The sequence below is a fragment of the Lissotriton vulgaris genome, chromosome 1_1, assembly GCF_964263255.1.
Source record: "Lissotriton vulgaris chromosome 1_1, aLisVul1.2, whole genome shotgun sequence".
NCBI lineage: Eukaryota > Metazoa > Chordata > Amphibia > Caudata > Salamandridae > Lissotriton > Lissotriton vulgaris.
This window is the reverse complement of record NC_141685.1, coordinates 1,088,734,309-1,088,756,330: the sequence shown is the minus strand read 5'-3', so window position 1 is coordinate 1,088,756,330 and position 22,022 is coordinate 1,088,734,309. Positions and strand designations below refer to the sequence as shown.

Sequence of the window (22,022 nt, the reverse complement as noted above, 5' to 3'; positions counted from 1 at the left end):
CACCGGACCCCACTCACCGGCTACGCAGGATTTCTCTTCTCTGGGGCGGCCCCGGGGCTCTCCCTAGCTCACGGGAGCTTCGGGCCGCGGGAGGACTCGGCTTCTTTGCTCCATCCCGGCGGGCAGCCAATCATAGCCCAGCAGCAGGCGGGACTTCCTTCTTTCTTCTGGCCCGGCCTACGTCTTCTCTCCCGTTGCCTGGCTTCCTGCCTCAGGGGTCCGCCAATGGCAGCGCGGCCCCGAGCAGGGAGGCGGGCACAGCGTTTCCTCTGGAATCCCGGGCCCGTCGGCGGTGATAATTTATTTGGGGACACAACCTGCATTAGAGTTGTTTGCCAATATAAATTTTTTTTTGTGCCTTAAGTCTACTTTGAGGCCGGGGACTGGGAAAGGGCTGACTATCGTGACACATTTTCCTCGCGAGCTGGACACCATGTGCTGTGACTCGAAAAATAACTCACACTGAAACTGTGCAAGAAAATCACTAGTTTTCTTTGCCAAGTGAAACCTGTTCCCTGCGCAGTCACAGACTCAAGGTTTGTATTTCACGCCTCTCTGTTAGGAGTTGGGAAAGGGTGGCGCAGCTCGGTGACTGGCATGTAGGCCCGGCACTGTAGGGATTAAGCTGCAGCGCCTGGGTCTAACTCTAGCTGTGATGATGAAGCACATCACAGGTGGGGCAGGGCCCTGAGACGGAGCAGACACCGAGGAGGGGGGCGGGGGCATGGGCTGGGCTTCCACCGGGTCTGCATCCTCTTCAATGCCTGGTGCGGACTCTTTCTTGCATCGAAGCGCCCCCATCAGACAGGGCCACCCCTGGCTCCTGCCGTACTACATGCTTTACTGTACCAAGAGTGAATTATAGATTCTTAACTACACGGTAGAACACAAGGCGCCGAGCACTTCATCCAAACGCTGCAGGAACGGACGACAGAGCCAGGGAATGCTGAAGCGCTGCGTCCGGATGCACCTCACCTCACCTCGACCCACCCCAGTAACTGCAGGAGCGCGGCTCCAGACACCAAGGGGTACTCATGGTACAGCCTTAAGAATAGTTTAAAGGGTCCCGGCAGCTCTTTAGGGCCACAAGTTGAGCAGCCGCGCCCGAGGGGAGTTTACCAGCGTGTGGCCTGATGCACATTGTCAGTCAGCCCCGCTGCTGCTCCATGGTGGACGCTGAGAAGTAAATGACCTTGTCTGGGCCTTAAAATCAGGAGGGAATCATGCTTGGCAGAGAGGTAGGAGTAGGGTGGTCGCCTTTCCTATAGAATAATAACGGTCATTTGTTGTAGTTTTAAGAGTTTGCACAGGCCCGACAGGACTCCAATCAACACCATACATATAACATGTGGGCAATGATTGGATAGTGTGTGATTAGTATTTCCAAAAAATAAACTACTCATATTATATGATTTTATTAGTATTTTTATTAATGCTTCACAGTTCCCCTTCGAGTAAAGTCATGAATTCCTGCATCGCTGCAGGCTGAACTTACCAGTGGACTAGCTCGGTTGATTGGCCTCCGCTCTGCTGTGACACCGGGAGGCCCTGTGCCCCGACCATGAGAGCGGTGCTCGAGAAAGAGACAGTCTGCGTCGAGGTCTCGGCCTCGACGCAGATGAAAGGGGGAGCTGCTGAGGCCTGCAGTGTCTGCATCGAGATCTCGGAGCAGGTGAAAGGCGGAGCAGCTGAGGCCTGCAATGCCTGCGTCAAGATCGCGGCGCAGGTGAAAGGCGGAGCTGCTGAGACCTGCACTGCCTGCATCGAGATCTCGGAGCAGGTGAAAGGCGGAGCTGCTGAGGCCTGCACTACCTGCGTCAAGATCGCGGCGCGGGTGAAAGGCGGAGCTGCTGAGGCCTGCAGTGTCTGCATCGAGATCTCGGCGCAGGTGAAAGTCGGAGCTGCTGAGGCCTGCAGTGTCTGCATCGAGATCTCGGCGCAGGTGAAAGTCGAAGCTGCTGAGGCTTCCGTGCACTTCTGCATCCACGGGGCTTGAGCTGGTGCGGACAGGGTCCACAGACCTGCACAGACTATTCGCAGCCTGCTGTGGGGCTCCCCTCTGCATGCGGACTACTCTCACGGTCCTTAAGGCCTCCACAGTGATGCCTTGGGTGCCCATTTCACCTTGAGAGCAGGGAACAGTGTTCAGACGGGACGGTGCGTGTCTGCAGAGCTATGCTTGGGGAACGATCACACGGGGAAGGTGCACACACTAACACGGTGTCTCACACTCGTCCGTTCTTCAGGCAAACAGGTGGAAATGCTCGAACGTGTTTCCGTCTACATTTGGAGCGCATCTCTGACTAACAAGTTGCAAATGCACAGGATTGGAAGTAGAATTATTTAAAAAATTCAGTGTTGCTTTCACGGGTTTCCATGTATGCATGTGTAAATATGCGCACTGCATCTTTAGGCGCCTATACACGTGATACAACATTGCAATTGCATTTTAAAATGGTGAGATGTTTCCTTTGTGCAGGTGTCTTTTGAATGTTAAAAAACCCACAAACTTTCAGTTTTGTGGGTGTCCATGGACTTTGCAAGGCATCTCTGCCTCAGAATGTCCACACCCTGTCCCAAAAAAGATCTGTGCACAGGTAATACTTCTGCTGATTCCATTATTTTCTGAATGTTAATCAACATTTTGGGAACACAAAACTAGAGGACGCACCTGTAACACAAGCCGGTTGCACTCGTAAATCCACCTTCAGGGTGCAAATTGCTTTGCGAACCAGACCCTATCTTTTTACCCATTTGTTGTGCTGAATTGTCACTTATTTCAGTAAATGGTCACTTAAGCGTTTACCTTTGAAATTGTGATAGAGAGAAATGGTCTTTTGTCTGTGTTTTTAAACAAAAGAAGCAGAAATAATAAGGACGACTTACTAAAATATTACCAATAATGATAATGCCAACCTCTCTGCACACACAATCTCAAAAGGACTGCCAACTCCAAACATACAAGTGTGGGCCACTGTGTGCGTCTCCCTTTTGTATGTGCCTTTTCTCTCGTCGGCTGTAGACTAACCTTGTCAAGGTCAGCAGAAGGGACACCCGGTCCTGTTTGCGTAGAAGAGGTGACTAGAATGAGCATCCTTGAGTACAAGCTGCGAGTAACTGCTTTTTAGGTCTCGGCCTGCCAATGCGCTTCTGCATTGCTGGCGGAGATTATAGTAAGGGCAAAAGAACAGTCTATCAATGGCGGATTAGCCACAGTTCATATGATCTATGCGCGTTCACAAACCAGCCACGTCACAAACCACCATTTGTCTGTGCCTCACATCACACTTCAAAGGCTTCCGCTCCCCGCCCCCGCGTGCGCACACCAGCACTCTCCTACTTCCCCTCCCACCTCCCACAGCCGGCAGCTCTTCCCATTCACGCCCTCTGCAGGTCACCATCTGCGAACTCCGACTCCACCCTCCAACTCCACCCTCCAACTTCACCTTCCACATACAACCACACACAACCACACACACACACACATACACAACCACACACATCTATCTATCACCCTCACTCTATCTATCTGTCGCCATCACTCTATCCATCTATCTATCTATCTATCTATCGATCTATCTATCTATCTATCGCCCTCACTCTATCTATCTATCTCCCTCCCTCTCTATCTATCAATCTATCTATCTATCGGCCTCACTATCTAACTATCTATCTATCACCCTCACTCTATCGCCCTCACTCTATATCTATCGCCCTCACTTTATCTATCTATCACCCTCACTCTATCTATCTATCACCCTCACTCTGTCTATCTATTGCCCTCACTCTATCTATCTATCTATCGCACTCTATCTATCTATCACCCTCTATCTATCTATCGCCCTCTAGCTATCTATCGCCCTCACTATCTATCATTCTCACTCTATCTATTGCTCTCACTCTATCGATCGATCGCCCTCACTCTGTCTATCTATCTATCGCCCTCCCTCTGTCTATCTATCGCCCTCACTCTATCTATCTATCGCACCACCACAGCATCACTCAGGGGCACCACAACATCACTATGCGCTACCACCGCATCACTGAACGCCACAGCATCACTCGTCGCCACCACATCACTGAGCACCACCACAGCATCAATCTGTGCAACCATTCAATTAAAAGCCATTGTTATTTGTAATATCAATACATCTAAGTCACGTAAATACAAAACATGTTGCATTACAAATGCTACAGGTGTCACATTTGCAAAAGTTAAAAGTATTGGCATTGTAAATGACAAAGCTATTAATTTTGCTATTTTCAAAACCAACACATAAATAAAAAATGTGTAATTTACAAGACCAATAGCTCAAACTTTCCTAATGCGAGACCTATTGCATTGCAAATGCTTGTCCTTGTTTGGAGTTTCTGACTCATGTACAGTCCTCTGAGTTGGGGTCTCTTGGCTGGGCCTCAGCCTTGGCTCTTTTCAGGGAATGCAACTCTCCCTGGTGGTGTTGTCTTGGGGTGAATTGTCGTTGCTCTTATGCCTTTCACTGTTAATGGACTGTGGTTGCAGGCTTCTTCATCTGCTGCACAGTTTTTCATATGCTTTTCCTGTCTCCAGGGAGAATGTTGTATTCTTGGCGGGGTTGCTTTGCAGTGGCTGTGGCTGTGACTGCTCTTCCCTTCTATGACTTTCGGTGCCACGGTGCATGGCACTTTCCCGAATGGACTGTTCCCCTCCATTCGCTTCTTTCCTTTTTGTTTGTCTGCTGTTTTGCACACTGTTCCCATATTCTCACAGTTTTTGTTTGTGATGGCTCCGCGTTGTGGCGCATAAAAGTTCTCCGAAGAAAACTGATGTCAGCGTGCCGAGGTGGGGCTTATGTGACCTCGCTGACATCACTGCCGCGGACGACGTCAGGGCGAAGTCACGCGGTACCGCATCCCGGCGCGCCGAGATGCTGGGAAAATTTTTAAAAATCTGGATCCAGTCTCACAACTGGGAATAATTCAACGTTAGGGAATCTGCAGCTAGAATTCTCCCAACCAGATACATCGTTACCGAAGGTAAGTAACTTGTACATCTGGATGCAATGGCAGAAACAGCAAAATACAAGTCAGGCTGCACACTACGCTGAACACAGATTTTTAGCGTATGTGTTTTTAAGCCACGCCCTTAATTACATCGGCCACACCCCTTTAAGAGACCCCCCAGTTATTTTATCCCAATTAAAGCCCTGGGTATATGGCTATGAATGGAGGAAGGGGGCAACAGTGGAAACTTTTAGGAGATACTTGAGCCTGAGAAAGATGACAACTGTAAAGTGTTAGCGGCCATACTTTGCCATGACTAACATCTGGGCATGTTTAAGAGATTGCGGAGTGCCACAAGGGTCTGCCCTGTCGCCCCTCCTTTTCAACATCTACTTACAACCCCTGATTAGACTGCTCAGCCAGATGGACTGCCAGGTATACAACTATGCGGATGACACCCAGATAGTGATCCAACTCGACGATGGCCCGGGTGCCCTCGTAAGACTGCAAAACATCTTGAAGTACACAGCCAACTGGATGTCCAGAAATTCATTAAAAATCAATCCGGATAAGACCAAGGTACTGCCAATTACCATTGCAGGGAACTCATGGAATGAGTATTTCTGGCCAAAAGAACTAGGGTCACCTCCGGAACCAGCAGCTGTGGTCAAGAGCCTAGGCATCCAGGTGGACGGCAGGCTGTCTATGCAAAAACAAGTTAGGACGGTGGTAGGGACCTATGTCAGCCTCCTTCGAAAACTTAGGAAAGTTTCACCTTTGTTGTCTTTTTCCACTCTGAGGCGAGCGGTCTCCGCCACGATCCTGGCTAAGCTAGACTATGACAACTCGCTATACATAGGGCTGCCGCAAAAACTTCTGAATAAGTTGCAGGTTGTCATGAATGACGCTGCTAGGCTTATTTTTAAAAAGCCAAGGAATACCCATGCATCCCCCTTTATGCAAGAACTGCACTGGCTACCGGTTAAGCAAAGGGTGATGTTCAAAGGGTTGTGCATTGTTCATAAAGCCCTGTACGGTAAGGCTCCAACGCACATGAAAGCTCGCCTAATCCCCTATAGTCCAGCTAGGATGCTTGGATCTGCTGACGCCTCTCTCCTTACTCAACCACGCTGTAGATTGGCCACAGTAGGTGGACGTGCCTTTTCATATTTACTCCCAACAGCCTGGAATAAGCTGCCAATGGAATTGCGGAAGGAGATTAATTTGTTGTCCTTCCGAAAAAAACTAAAAACAGTGCTTTTCCAGCAAGCATGGGGTGATTTGTAACTTTTTATGAACAGTTGTCCTCCACGGTACTTGATGTTTGGATCCTGATAAAGCGCTTAGAGAGCCCTGGGTTATAACGCGCTATATAAATTGAAATAAATAAATAAATGAAATAAATAAATACAGGGATACGAAAGGTACTGACAAATTTGGAGGCGTTGCATAGCTTTCTGATATGGGATTAGGGGAAATGTAACAGAAGGCGAGTGAGGGGACCACAGAGTGAGCGGAGGAGTGTAGGAGGATAACCAAAAGGAAGATGGCAGAGAAAGGTAACTGGTAAGCTCCAATAAATGTCTCTTCTCATGGTATCACACCAACAGGCTATGAGAAGAAACAGGCAGAACCATTTCTAGGATTGAGCTTCGTTTTAGGGGATCCTTCAGGGTAGATGTGTGTATTCTTACATTCACAGATGCTGTCTTTTTATACACCTTTGAAGGTTTGAGAACATCTCTCTCTTTCACTCTATTACACAACGGCACTAGCTGCTGTGTAGATATGGTTTAGGCAGACTTTTCATTGAAAAGCAATTTTTGATTTGCCTGTAGCTTTGCTTCCTGTTGACCGAAATCTGGCACACAAAAGGTTTATTCAGCTAATGTCTGGTATGCCAAATTGTGTGCACTTCTGGGTAAAGGGAGGGGGAATCAACACAGTCGTGTTTTCCATTTTAGCTCCCACAGGAAATTTTGCTAGAGCCTAAGGCAAAAAGCATTCAGCTGATTTAAGCCAAACTTGGCTTGAAAGTAGAACTTTATTCAGAAAGAGTCCCTTTGGTGGTTTGGTGTACATTTTCTCATTAGTTTTTTAGATATAAGCATTTAAAAAAGGTAGCGGTGGGCTTGAAGAGGTAAACACTTTTGTAAAGCTCAACCTTTTAAAGTCATGATTCATGTCCCTGGCAGCTACATATGAATATTTGATAAATGTGATCGGCTGGCTAAGCGCACTGTGGATTTATTTTTTTGCCATCTTGACTTTCACGCTGTCCAAAAAAAACGTTTTTCACAGTGAGGGGGATGTGAGGCCTCGTGAGAGGTGTCTGACGTCCTGGGACTGCTGGGGTCCCAGAGGCATGAAAAAGCCAAGTAAACTCAAGCCAGAAAAAACAACACATGATTTGCTGGTCTAAACCCAATTGTGCTAGCTGCTACTCTGGTGAATTTGTTTGCTATTATGTGAAAAAGTCATATGGTTTGCAACTTTCTTAAAGGGTTTAAAAAGTGAGAAATACATAGGGTGTGAGGCAAAGAGCTAAAAAAAGAGACCAGAGGAAAAAATTACTGAGCGGGAGAGAACCAAAAGTCGTGCACTGTGGAAAGTAAGCACCTGCAGCGGGTTGAGGGGAGTGCCTGGCCACATGCTAGGCGGCGGCGCTGGGACCATTTCCTCCTGTGCAGGTTTCACTCATGGCTGGCTGCAGTCTAGGGCCTGTAGTATAGCCCTCTGCTCATGGCCTACTGAAAAAAACACAGTTAAGTACTGAGCTAAGGTTCTGTCTCAAACACGCAAAACCACTGAAATATGACAGCTATGGTATGCAACTTAACCATTGTGCGCCACAACTTGTGTCGCCCACCATGTACAGAGGGTTATCTACATTAAACTGTGGGGCAGCATACTGTTTTCTGATTGATAGTACTGGACAGATCTTTCTTCTGTTCAGGCCCTACTCATGTAAATGTCTGCTTAAATGCAATGCCCAAATCCTGAACTGGCATCCCTTTGTGCATGTTGTGTGCGTACTATGAGATTGGTGACTGGTTGCAGGACTCTAAATTGTTTGTCAGGGTGTGACTACAGGGATCTTTGGAATCTATTTTGAAAACCATTGTAAAAAACATAGTACAAGGCTGCAGTTCAGCCTCCTCAGATATGGAACATTGCCAATTTAATTGTGTCCCTTCTCTGCTCACTTTTAGGAAACTACTTTTTTCTTTAGCACTCTTTGTATGTGTTTTCCAGCTGTCTCCCTAGTGTGCCTCTCTTCCCCATCTACGCTCGTTTTATTTTCTCCATGGATTCACTTACACCAATCCCGGTATTTGTAAAGCGTGAACTAATCACCCCTAAGGGTCTCAAGGTGCTGGGGGCCGTCAGAGAGATTAAGTGAGCAATTGCCTAGAGTCACATGATGCTGAGCTGATCTGCTGCCGGTGCTGGAGATTGAACTGTGAGCCCCGTGCTACGGAGTCAGCCACCCTGGCTGCTTTGCCACACCTCTCGCACTCTCTAGCCAGTGTGCTTCTCCCCCACACCCTTTCTTGATGCGGTCATCCTCATGTGCTGCTCCCCCATGCTGATTTCTTTCATCTATGCTTCTACCCCAGCTCCATATTGCTCTCTCTCTCTCTCCCATTTGTTTTCTCCACCTGCACTCCACATCGCTCTTTCTCTCTCGCCATTTGCTTTTCTCTGCCCCATCTGTGCCCTAAAGCACTTCTGTGCATTTATGTATCTTTAAATTCACTGATCCATCTCATGGGCTTTCTTTTTTTTAATTCTAATTTAGCCATGCTGCACAGCATTGTTAAAAACCATTGAGAAGCCAGTAGGTTCCTGGGGCTATTGCTTTGCATATGCTTGTTTGTTAAGCATCTGTGTGAACCAACATTATCTGTGTAGCATTGCTATATCAATATTCAGGGTCGGACTGGCCTAAAGGGCAATCAGGCCGTGCCTAAGGGCTGGCTTGAAAGCTCAATGGGTGGGTTGCTTTTTGGGCCTGTTTTATGGTTGCTGATTTTATTATTGATTTCCCTGATATCACCACAAACAGTGCCTGCTCAAATCGTGCATATCATGAAAAACACCTGCACACTGTCTCTTTACAAGTTCAACACTGCCCTATTTGCGACTGCAAGACGCTTTTTTAGCTACCTGATTCGCTAATGTGGCCAATCCGACCCTGTCAATACTGTCCGCAGCATAAGGCAAAGAAGCAAGAGCACTCTTTGCAGAAAGACAAAACGTAAAGTGTAATGTTACGTCCTGCCATGCCTCACTCCTGTAACAGCAAGCAGTGTAGTAGTTTACCCTCGGTAATGGTGCCACTACATCAAAACTGTAAAGAGAAAAACAAACATCTACAATGACAGTAAGCACTGAAGTCGCTGCAGAGATCTTTGGCATGGTTTGTGCTTAAAGTGACATACAATTGCTTATAATAACAGACGTCGTCTGTGACTTGTGAACGTAAACAGTTCGTCAAAGCTAATGATGCACACTGAAGGGAGAAAAAGAAGAGGGCCAGAGATGTAATTGAGACAAAAGGAAGGTATTTTGCCAGCATGGCTGGTCTCCAGGCTGCGTATTGGAGTAAGAGGGTATAGGGTAAGGGGTGGTATCACCCCCTTTTAGGGAAGCGCGTTTCCGCCACGTGCAGCCGTTGGCTCCGCCAGGTGCGCACTTCCGGCGCGCGCAGCCGGCCCCAGTCCTGTCGCTCATCAACTATGCTAATGCCGCGCTGGGAGCCCGCCTAGAGCACGCGCCGCTGGCTCCGTAGAGTTCACAGCTCCGTGCGCGATGCTTTCGTTCCCGCGGCCTCGGTGCTTGACCAGATGTCTACAGTGTCGGATTGGTAACACGGGCACTCGGGCAATGCCCGAAGGGCCGGTATCCAAATTACAGCTGTGGGCTGCTTTTTTTTAGCAGCCTGGGGGCCGATTTGGGTGGTTTCTGTATTGTTTGATGCCGCCAGCGGCTCAGTGGGTGCCTGAGTGGCCTTTCAGGAGGTAGATGGGTGTCCATTACCTCCCTTTTATCAACCTCAGAGGTGTCACTTCTCTTCCCTTGCTGGCCCAGCCAATTCATACATGCATACTGAGTAGGGGCAGGGGACCTGAGCAAAAGTGGCCTCACTTGTTTTCAGGTGTGTTTCACCAGTGTAAACTAATCTGTGCATTTTTTTAACCCCCCCCTTTTTTTTAAAATAACATTTCGCCGAAGCAGTGTTTTGCTGAAAGGCAATATGCAAATGTGGGCCACTTTTTTTTAGAGTGCCCAAGCCGATTTTTAATCCCAATCCGACCCTGGATGTCTACGCTGAGTTTGTTTAAGCGCCCGACCATTTAACTACAAAACTCTCCGCACTGGGACACTCTAAGTGCCCGGCACTGGCACCAACGCTAGAGCTGCTCAGCGCCGCCAGCATGGCGGGAAGCGAACTAACCGTCCTACAACCCCATACAGAGACGCTGCTGCCTTTACTAGAGGGCGGACAACTGCCCCTGCTTCCCACTTCGTTGGGAAGACTTTGTTTAAATGTACCATTATGTGTAGAGCACCCCCTCCGCTCTTACCTTGTTGGAACGGCTCAAACGGTCAGTTTATGGTACATTGAGTGTAAACCATCATATAGTAGATAAGTCACAGTCTCAAATGAAAGGAGAGTCAGTCAAGAAGCTAAAAACCAAATATAATGAAACTATCTGAAGCAAATGACTATTGCTGTCACCTTGTCCACCAGCTTTAGGGCACCCAATAGAATATGACTTGCACCCTGTCTGACGCTCATGATTGAGCGAAGTTTGGAAATGCCCGTTGGTTTCCTGCAAGGCTCCTCCATTTGGAACAGAATCCAGTCCTAATCCGACCAGGGCTGGACTGGGAACTAAAAGCAGCCCTGGCAATATTCTCGGACCAGCCCCTGAAGAACTACCGGGCCCCCGGAGGCTGGAAATGCTTGCCTGCTTCGTTGGTTACTGAATGCTGACATTGCAGCATGACTGCAAAACCTGCCCCCAATAACAAAACTGGCTCCACACTTCCAGCCTCCAAGGGAAATGCCCGATGCCCGGTATGGCCAGTCCACCCCTGCATCCAACAGACTTAATCCTTTCTCTGCTTCTGCAAGGACCTGAAAGCCCTTATCTTCAGGCAACTCTTGTCACAGGGCAGGGCTGATAGCCATGTACTGCACTAACCTGGAAAAGTTCTTTCTCCCCCCAGCAGCTCTCCCTTACTGCCCTGAGCCTTCCTGAGGCCTTGCCCCAGCAAAGACTCGCCCCAGCACTGGTCCCCTTTACATCCTATAACCCAGCTCTTCCTGCTGTACCGCCCCCGCCGCCCGACTCACCTCCAATAACCACTGTAAAAGCCCCAGTCTGGGCAGCACCCTGCTCCTTTGTAGCTAGGTTCACGTGATACAAATCACATCCATACAGTCACATATTCATCATCCCCCATTGTTACCAATGTGCCTTCTTCAAATGACATTTCCTTCATGTTTCGAGCCGGCATTTCATCTAAATTCGTCATCTCCTAGCCTTTCAGGCTGTTCTCCGTGTGGCCCTTCTGTTCTTGCCAACTTCTGCCTTGTGTTGCTCATAGACCAGCAGTCACAGTGTGGAGGAATAGGATCCACTGGTTAATAAGCTGGCACACTGGCATACTGGGCAGGAGTGGCAGTCCTTATGCGCAATCAGCAGCATGCGTCAGCCTCCTTTCTTCCATTGTCACTCTGTGATAATTGTTTTCTCCATCATGCCCTTCATTTGTGTTTGAGCCAAAATGTTGTCAACTTGCATTTAAATTTGTTGCATTTTGTAAATAATGAATATGTGCTTTAATGGAGATTTTATGGGGATTAATAAACATTGATTAGAAGTAAATTCCCCACTTGGAATGGGGTAGGAGAGTAGCTACTTAGGACACAAAAGGCCCTGCTTATGATATCCTATAATACATTGGGGATTCAGTCTGGGATACTGATAACCTCATTACTCATAATTGGTATTGGACCTGCTTGTATGGTCACCTGTTTGCAGGAGAGTGAAGTTGCTGTTTATGAGTAAACTGGTACCAACTTTCACATATACCGATCGTTCTCACATAACCGTATGTCTCTTGTCGATGCGAAGTCCCTTTCACTCAAGAACCAACACCCTGCCCATATTTTGAAGAACCCTCAGACACTTTTTGAGACCTAACTTTCTTTTCCTCTTCCTTTCTCTTCCTTTCTCAGGATGGCCAAGGAAGCCCTGATTCTCTTGGCATTGGAGCGTTCAATGAGAACTTCTTTCCCCTGGAGAGCATTGTGGGCTCGCCGACAATGGAGCACTATGCGGGCGATATGGAGTCATTGCCTCGGAACTCAGATCAGCCCTGGGACAGCTGGTTGAAGGAGGGCACCATCCCAGGTGAGGCACCATTCTACTGTCCTTTTTCTCACAGAATTTCACTATTTCTTTTCTCCCTCACCCCCTCAGCTGGGGCTGTCTGTTTGCAGGCGGGTCACTACCGACCTACCCAAGAGTTTTATTTCTGCATCAGGGACATTGTAACCAAACCACCACATGCATTGAAAACTAAAAAAAGAAATATGGGTTTCATAAGAGCTGGCTAGGTTTTATAATTGAAGTTTATGAACTTTACGCATGATGTTGAACCAATGACATAGCTAACTGGTGGGTGTATTTTAATGAGTTTCGATCCATGACTTTTTGAATAGTATTAAGAAAATCTGAATCTAAAGCAATGGGATCAATGTGGAATCCTTAAAACTAATATGAAACACATATGTCTGGGAGTCTTAATAGCGATACTGCTCCCCACCAGGAAGGCATTTAAAGGAAGGTACTCTGTCTTCTCTTGCTGGCTTATATGCATTGCTTCTGAAATCCAAAATATCACCACCAAACATTCTACCAGATGAGATGTATGAAAGTATATTCTGTGGCATGTTGTGCCTAGGCCTGGGCACAATTTTAACTATGCCAGCCACATACCTGAATTTTCTGTACTCAAAATGGCACAGTCTTTTATATCTATCTTAAGTGAGCATGCACCTTGCCTAAAAAATGTCATGGAAGACATCAGTGGTAGACTGGTTCCTGGGTTGGACTGGTCTATAGGGAAATCAGGCAGTGCTCGAAGGACTGCTCTGACAGGTCAATGCGTGGGCTGTTTTTTTGGCTGATTGTGGGCCGGGTTTATGGTCTGCTGGTCCGGTTTTCACTGCTGATGTCTCTGATATTAAAACAACATTGCCAGCAGCAAACTCAAATCCAGGCAGACTTCCATTTCTTGCACAACACTAATTCAGAGTGTCTTTATAAGTTCAAAACTTCCACAATTTGCAAACGTGGCCCGCTTTTTTAGATATCTAATTCACTGGGGGCCACATTTATTTTGGTGCCTAGACCTATTTTCTGTCCGAGTACGCCCTGACTCATTTCAACAGAAAATGTCCTTCCAAGAGATATTGCTCATGAGGTGTGCGCTTGCTTGAATAATGTCATGCGAGATATTGGAAAACAACATTTTGCTCTGAAGGCATACTTTTGCTAAATTTTGCAAACACATTACTGAGATTTACACACACCTCTCAACCCTTTAACATTCATTGAGATGTACTGTATCAATTCATATTCTGAGGATTTTTTTTATAAAATAACCCTATTTCGTGAACTATGTTATTCATAAACCGATACAACATCAAAGGGGATATCTTGTATCAATTTATTTTGTGGAATTTTTGTTAATGAACCTTTTATCTGTTACATAACACAACTCACTGTAAGCTTTGCAGTGCCTCCAGTTCTCGTTCAGGAAGGTATTATAAAGAAGTTACATCCATGCAGAGTCTTTTTCGGTTATCCTAAGATTCATGGGTTCTGAAATTCAACACTGCACCACCAATTAATGTATTCTTTAAGATATCTTGTATCAAAGAATAGTCTATGGAATGTTGTGAACCCTATAACATTTCATGATACACTCTATTTCAAGTTTTATTCTGTGAAGGTTTGTGAATTAACCTTGTAAAACTCCAAGGTATATCTTGTATCAATTTATAGTCTTATATATTCTGTGATTTTGTGAATAAAGCTGTACCACATAACATGGGATGTCCTTTCTGAATTTATATTCGATAGAGTAACGTGAAACACACGTATAAGATACAGTGGGATGTTATGTATCAATTTATATTCCATGGAATTTTGTGAATATATTTTATAAAATTATCTGGGTACATTGTCTGTTGAATTCTGTGATAAACTGTGTAAAAGTGGGTGGGATATTCCGTATCTATTTCAAATGTTTGAAATGTTGCTTTCAATATTATAACATTCCATGGTATATCTTGTGTCAATTTATGTTCTATGGAATCATGTAACCGAACATTATAACATTCCATGCAATATCCGCATCAATTAATATTATTTGGAATTTTGTGAATCAACCCTATAAAAACCAATGTAATAAAATGATTGTACATAGTCTTCTGGAATTTGAAATTACCCGTGTATCATTCTACAGAATGTTCTGTATACATGTACATTCTATTACATTTAGTTCATCAACTGTAAAGCATAGCATGGTCATTCCTGAATCAATTTACACCCATTGTATGTCGTCAGCCAACTTCAATGTTTCCCCTTTATTATGAAATAACGTATGCTTCCTTTGCATCATATGTCCATTTTGTCATGTTTAATGGACTGTGATTGTTTGGTTTGGGTATCCTTGGATTGTTGTCATTACACCTTACTTTTTTTAAATGGATGACATTCATAAGCTGTTCATCATTGCATGCTTCATAATCACTATGGGCCTCTCTTCTTTTTACCACCAATTCCCTATTTTTGATTGCCTTGCAGCATCCCCTACTGCCCTGTCTTCAGGTACTACCAGCCCTTTGTTACCAGTGCCAGAAGAGTTCTTCAGCTCTGACATCTTATCCACCCCACTTGCTCTGGACCAGCCTCCCTGCCAAGCCGGCCTTCCCAAGACCTCCTCACGGGGTTCCTGGGCATCACTGCACTCACCGGGTGTCAACTGTGCCCTTCTCAGACAGGTAGGGCCCATATCCTTCTACGTCTTTGGGAAGTTTTGTTAGGTTCTACAGACTCGGGTGAAGGAAAATAACTTTGAGGCAGATTCTTGGCTATGCAGTTAAGTCCCTAGCATTTGAGTTTAGCTCTGGGAACAGTGTGGACTCCTCCAGGATACACCACTCAGGGCTGGAGATAAGCTGTCTGGCCGTGTGATCAATTCTAACAAATGCCTATGTGACCGAGTCATTGTGTTTACTTGAGAACTGTCTCACATTAAACCAAATAGCATTGCTATAGATATTTATCACAAGTGGCATCAGATAGGAGGCACCGTGCCTATCTACTCTGTCGAGGTTAATATGTGCTGCAGAGAAACTTTTTTCATAATCTTCACACCAATGTTCAGACCAGCTATTTTAATAGTATTAGCTACTAAGGATGCACCCTCCTGATAGACAAATGCATGACCACATTCATGAATGCACGCTAACCTTCTAGCATAGAAGGGTGCAAAAGCACTTAACATGCCAGGAACCCATCTTGTTGTCACAGATAGTTGGCTATGTTCTTTGTCTTTAGAAGAAGCCATTGCAAACTTCTAGAGGGCCGGCAAAGGGAACATGCAGAGTTCCGCAATTAACTTCTTCTCCTTGGATGTCTTTCCTTTGAGCCATTATTGTCAATAATTATTCAATTTTTATTTCTTCTTGTAGACCATGGACAGCGACACTTCCCTGGACAGCGGCAGCTCTGTGAACAGCCTACAAACCACCCTGGAGGACAGCCTAAACCTCAGTGACTCTCCCCAGTGTGCACTGGACATGCCCCCACTGTGCCCGCTGCCCACCTCCCAAAGAACTGGCCTTGCTGACACCTTGACGCCAGGCCGGCGAGGCCGCCGCTTCTTCAGCCTGCAAGGTACCCGACGGCACCAGCGGAGCCATAGTAGTGGTGGGAGCACCAGCCCCGGCTGCACCCTTCAGGACTCCATGGACCCTTCCGATGAGGAGGGCGGCACTGGGGGCACCAGTGAACCCTCAGAGACCTTGAGTAGCCTGTCCCTAACCTCTCTCTTCTCCCCACCACTCTTGGGCACTCCAGCTGGGCTCCTAAAGAAGTCTAGCAGTGCCAGCAGCCTTGCGCCTCACCCCTCACGTGTCAAGGACCCCAAACCTTTCTACGCTGTTGACCCACAGGGCTTCCTGTCCATGCCCTCCTGGGTGACAGACTTCTGCCAAAGCAGCGCTCCGTCCAACAAGGTCGGGGGCTCGGACCGTGGAGGGACAGTGAGTGCACGGCGACCGGGCCTGGCAGCCAATTGCAGCCCGGAAGCTGTAGAGTTCACCAATAGTGTGAGCCGAAGGAACAGATGAGAACGGTGTACATTCTGGAGAGAACCAAATTTCTGGCCTGTGTGAACCGACCAATCAAAAAGAACACAATAATAATTTCAAATAATGTAACTCAAAGTTACCTCACCGCGTGAGAGAGAAGCAATACACCAGCGCCGCCTGGAAGGCTTGGCAGCTGCTATGTGGTCAATGGATGCATAGAGGAACTGGCTACTTGGCCAAAGAAGGCATAGAGGAACTGCTGTGTCCTAACATATTGTTATACATAGATATATATATATATATAGATCTATATATAGATATATATATGATTTTATCAACTGACTTTTTTTATTTTTTGTTTTGTCAAACTGCGGTCCTCTCCACACCTCTTGAGACAATACAAGTATGTGGGATAAGGAGGACGACAATTAAGGGCAGAGTCAATAAATATTCAAATTAATTGGTGCCAGAAGTGCAACTAAAGGTGGGGAGAAAGAGGAGTGAAGAATGAGAAACAGCTGGAAGAGCATAGTTGGGAGAAAGAAAGAGAATGAACGAAAGACCCAGAGAGATAGAGAGAATGGAACAGATAAAGAACGAGTGAATACGAGTTTGGGTGAGAGAGGAAACGAAAGGTTGGAAAAAGGAATTGAGGAGAGAGGAAAACCAAAATCATGGAAGGGAAAGAGAGGCCCAATATCTTGGAAAAGAGAGAGAGAAAGAATCAGAGTTCGATGGGAAGCTGCAAGACTCAGACCCAGGAATACTGTAAACAGAGTTTTGGCACACCAAAGTGAAGCATGAAGAAATTAGAGATTGGTACTGAGAAAGAGAGTGAAGAGAGATAAATCAATTAATCCAACAGTCAGTACTTGCAGAGCGCTGCTTATCACCTCCGAGTGTGTTCAGGTCCTTAGGTCTGCTGGGCTTAGTCGAAAAGCCAGGTCTTGGGTCTTTTCCTGAAGTCAGTCAGTGAGGGGCATGTACAGAGGCAGAGAGAGAGGGCGTTCTTAGACTTGGCGGTGAGGTGGGAGAAGAAGCCCAGCACCGTTGTGTCTGCGACGTAAGCACAGTGTCTGAACCAGGGTGAGTAAGGCGGAGCAAGGTTTCTTTATGGTTGGTGGAAGTTCAGGTGGTGGTTCATGTATGCTGGTCCTTGGTAATCGTGGGCTTTGTAGGCGTGTGTCAGTAGTGTGTCATATTTTCTGGACGGGGAGCCTGTGGAGGTCCCTCAAGTGCTGGGTTATGTGGATTCTTTTGGGTAGGTTGAGGATCAGCCTAGCCGCTGAATTCTGTATCTTCTAGAGCCTTCTCATGAGTTCAGAGGTGGTACCTGCGTAAGGTGCGTTGCCATAATCTAAACAGCTGGTGATTAGGTCTTGCGTGACAGTTTTTCTTATGCTTATGGGGAGCTATTTGAAGATTCTTCAGAGCATGTGGAGAGTGTGGAAGCAGACCAAGGAGACTGTGTTGATTTGTCGTTTTCATGCTGAGTTTGCTGTCCAGGACACTGCAGAGGTTTCGGGCATGGGTTTTTGGTGTGGGGATGGGTCTGAGTTCAGTGGTCCACCAAGTGTCATTCCAGAGGGAGGTGTGGTTGCTATGGGTCAGCACTTCAGTTTTGTCTGTGTTTAGGTTCAAGCAGTTGGCCTTCATCCAGGCTGCCACCTTTTTCATGCAGTTGTGGAAGTTGATCTTGGTGGTGATAGGGTCTGCTCAGAGCAAGAGGATGAGCTTGGTGTCATCGGTGTAGGATATAATGTTGATGTCATTGGTTCTGATGATGTCGGAAGAGGTGTCATGTGGGTGTTGAAGGGGGTAGGGATGAGCCTTGAGGGACACTAAAAATGGTGCTCGTGGGTTCCGATGTGAAGGGGAGAGGCGGATTCTCTGTGTGCATCCCGAGAGGAATGATGCAATCCATCTGAGTGCATCTCCCTTCATTTTGATCTGGTGCAGTCCCTTGATCAGTGTGTAGTGGGAAACAGCGTTGAAGGCTGCAGAGAGATCGAGAAGGGTGGGGGCAGCCGATTCCCCTCTGTAGAGTAGGGTGCGGATGTCATCCATGGCGGGGATCAAGACAGTCTCAGTGCTGTAGTTGGCTCGGAAACTGGATTGGGAGGCGTGTAGCATGTTGTTTCTCTACAAGTGTTCGGTGAACTGACGGTTGATAGCCTTCTACAGGACTATGGCAGGAAACAGGAGTAGGCAGATGAAGTGGTAGTTTTGGAGTTCGCTGGGGTCTGCAGAGGGTTTCTTGAGGAGAGGTCTGACCTCTGCTTGTTTCCATGCATCGGGTAAGGTGGCGTTGGTGATGGATGCATTTAGGATAGTGGCAATTTGGTGGCTGATCTTGTTTCTTCCTAGGTTGAATAAAGTTAGTGGGGAGCAGGGGTCGGTGGGTGCTCCTGAGTGGATGAAGTTCATGATGGTTATAGTATGCAGTGTCACGAGCTGTGTGCAGTGTGGAGAAATGTTGGTTGGGTTGAGGCTTCCATTGTATTGAGAAGGATGAGATAGGTGGGTTTGGGTCAAAATTCCTGTAGATGGTGGATATCTTGATGTGGAAGTGATTTGCTAGAACGCCATAGAGCTCCTGTGAGGGAGGGATTGTGTTCTCGGTGGCTGTTGGCCAGGAGAACTCTCTGACAATGGTGAAGACTTCCTTGGTGTGGTTGGCGCTAACCTCGATGCAATCTGTCAGGGCATCTTTTTTCACATTTTTGAGTTGTTGTTGGTATGTGTTGAGTGCCGACTTGCAGGTGGCTTGGTCTGTATTGTTTCTGCTGGTGCGCCATCTTCTCTCCGGTTGTTTGCAGTTGTATTTCATTGTGCTAAGTTCCGGTGTGTACCAGATGGCTTGTTTGGTTGGTTTGATGGGGACAACTCAGTTGGTGGCATTGGTGATCCAGGTGTTGAAGTTCTTGATTGCCTGTTTCAGGTTGGTTGCGGCGTTGGGTTGGGTGGTGCTGAGGGCATCTGTCCTGTGTGACTTTGCGTTAGCTGCGGGAAGAGGTGTTGGGAGGTCTGGGGATGATGCGGGTGATCCTGTGATAGTGAAGTGGATGATGAAGTGGTAGGTCCAGGTGAGTTCCATGGTATGGCTGTACTTGACTGTTGCTGGATGTGGAGATAGGGTCCAGTGTGTGTCTTTCCCTGTGTGGGGCCTGTAACCAGCTGGGTGAAGCTGATGTTGTCCATTTGTTCCAAAAGGTTGTCGGAGTTGTGTCTGTGGGATCATCCAGGTGCAAGTTGAGGTCACCCAAGAAGATGTAGTGTTTGAATTCGACCAATTGAAACTGTGAGAGAGAGGCTGTGTGACAGTAAACAATACTTTTAAAGATGGAAAGGCAGAAACTGGGGTTTAAAAGACAGGAAACGGCAGATATTCTGGGAATAGAAAGGCTAGTTCAGGTTGGTATGAAGGCGACAAGTGTGTTTTAGGCAAGGCTCTGCTTGGGCCTCCTCAGTTTCCCCATCCGTCCATCATTTTGTAGCCCTGTGGTTTGATGCTGCTCGCGTAGATTTCGGACAGAAATAAATATCTTTTGCTGCTTGTTTTGTAACATTTTGCTCCCACTGCACATCCTTTACTATTCCTGTTTTACCAAAAGAAGCACCAGATATTTCCTTACTATACTGTTCATGAACAAGGCTAATTTTCCACAAACTCTTGAGTTCTGGGGCTAGAAGGCTGTGTTAGCGTGGTGGGTGGCTGTGCCACAGACCAAGTGTCCATGGCTTATGATGGGATGATTGGCTATCTAGCTACAGGCAGCAGAGATCATAACCTATGTCCGAAATAAACTTCTTGTTTACAGTAGTAAAATGTATACGGTTGCACTGACCGTCTCTGCACAGGCAGGATTACTGCCCAACTCAGCTTGAGAGGAGTAAGTCATATTGGTAGTGACTCTGGAGATCGTTCTCTTTTTTGGTGAAGCTACAAAGGAAGTGACAAAGGCCTCTCGATGAAACTGGGGGAATCAGATAATGCCATTATAGAAATACACATACAGGGAACTGATCAATCAATTAGGATTTGTAAAGTGCAGCTTATCACCTGTGAGGGTATACAAGTGCTGGGAGCTAAGCTGCTTCTAGGGGGTCCAGTTAAACAACCAGGTCTTGAGTCCTTTCTTGAATTCCTGAAGATAATTTGAGGCCCTGAGACGCCGGATCACCAAGTGGAGTGTTTCAAGAAAATTATATTAATTTCTCAGCAGTCACAAGCTGTGCTTCAAAATGGTACAGGGGAATGACACTATCATTTATTTTAAAAACCTAGCAAAGGTTGAACACAACCAAGGTCGTTAGTAGAGTTAGCAGTCTTTTGTTGTTTAGGTTTGGCGTCTATGTCGCTTGTATCATTGGTGGCAAATGTACTGTGTTTTATTCTTACTTCAATGGACGATAGGTCGGCCTCCTTCTGCAAATGGCTTCTTTTGCTTCACAACTTAAAACAGCCCACAGGAGTATTTTAAACATCGGTTTTCTATTGACTGTTTGGGTGTGTACGTCCACCTTGAATGGAATGCATGAGGGACTATTTTACATCTGAAATCAAAAGGCAAATCACCCAACAGCATTGGGGAGCAAGAGTAGACAAAAGCATATGAAAAATGGATGCTACGGAAAATAAAGCAACCGTTTTTCCAATGCTTTGGTCTGTTTTAGAACAATAGCTTTGGAGTTTGCATGGAGTGCACATGCCTGATCTGAAACGGTACACTTTCTTTGTCAATGCTTTATTTTTCAAAGTGACCTGATCTAGAAAGTAGTTCTGACAGGAAATGGCAAAAAATGGTGAACCTTTAGAGCCTTTAAACTAGCGGCAAAAAACCTGCAGATGTTGGAAAATAGAATACCCCTTGTAACAATGCGTGAATGATCCAAGTTAACAAAGTCAAGCGATTGCTTTTAATTTCATTGTTGCTCATGCTGCATCTCTGGGGTATTTATTTAGTGATTTACATGAGAACTTGACTGTTAACTTCTCTGGGAAGAAATAATATTTATTAACTACTTTAAATGGACCACTCTCCTCTTGTCAATGAGAAACTGTAGTCAGACCAACAAACCAAACCCACTGCCCTTGTTGTGTAGGCCAAGCAGTCTCTTTCCTGCTTCTGATCCTTCACCCATGCTTGCCTTACATCAGCTTGTAAGGGGTCTGTTTGCGAGTAAACAAAGGAAGTTGGGCTTTCCTGTTGGGAAAAAGCAGAATGCCTGACCTTCAGCCGAAAAGTCTACATTGAAACTGCTGTACCGTCAGTGCTGGCTTCACTTGGACAAGCCTTCTTCAGGTAGGCCGTCTTCACAAGTGGCTCGGCTTTTGATGTGGTAATTATTGCATCGAACAGTATCGACATCACAGTATTCGAGTTTGTTGGCTGCAATAATTAGCAGCTATTACGAGATTTGCCTATGAAATGGGATTTTGGTACTTAATTGTGTTAAAATCTGCATGTCCCAGAAATTGGCTAGCATTTTTCACATTTTAAATTCTGGCAGGTTTGACATCCCGAAATTGTTTGGTTTTTTTTTACACCCGGGGGCATATTTACGAAGCCATAGCGCCACCGGAGCGTCACATTTTTTGACATTCCGATGACGCTGTGTGGTGGGCCATATT

General features: G+C 46.3%; 1 protein-coding gene across 1 annotated transcript in view; it reads left to right on the top strand.

Annotated features, from left to right (window-relative positions):
- Positions 1 to 20,181, top strand: part of CACNA1I (calcium voltage-gated channel subunit alpha1 I) — a 52,083-nt gene extending 31,902 nt beyond the window's left edge. Inside the window, exons 5-7 of the mRNA XM_086963469.1 lie at positions 12,239 to 12,413; positions 14,877 to 15,073; positions 15,767 to 20,181. Coding sequence (XP_086819595.1) covers positions 12,239 to 12,413; positions 14,877 to 15,073; positions 15,767 to 16,426 — 1,032 coding nt within the window. The 3' untranslated portion in view covers positions 16,427 to 20,181. The remainder of the gene's footprint in view (positions 1 to 12,238; positions 12,414 to 14,876; positions 15,074 to 15,766) is intronic.
- Positions 20,182 to 22,022: the final 1,841 nt, after the last annotated feature.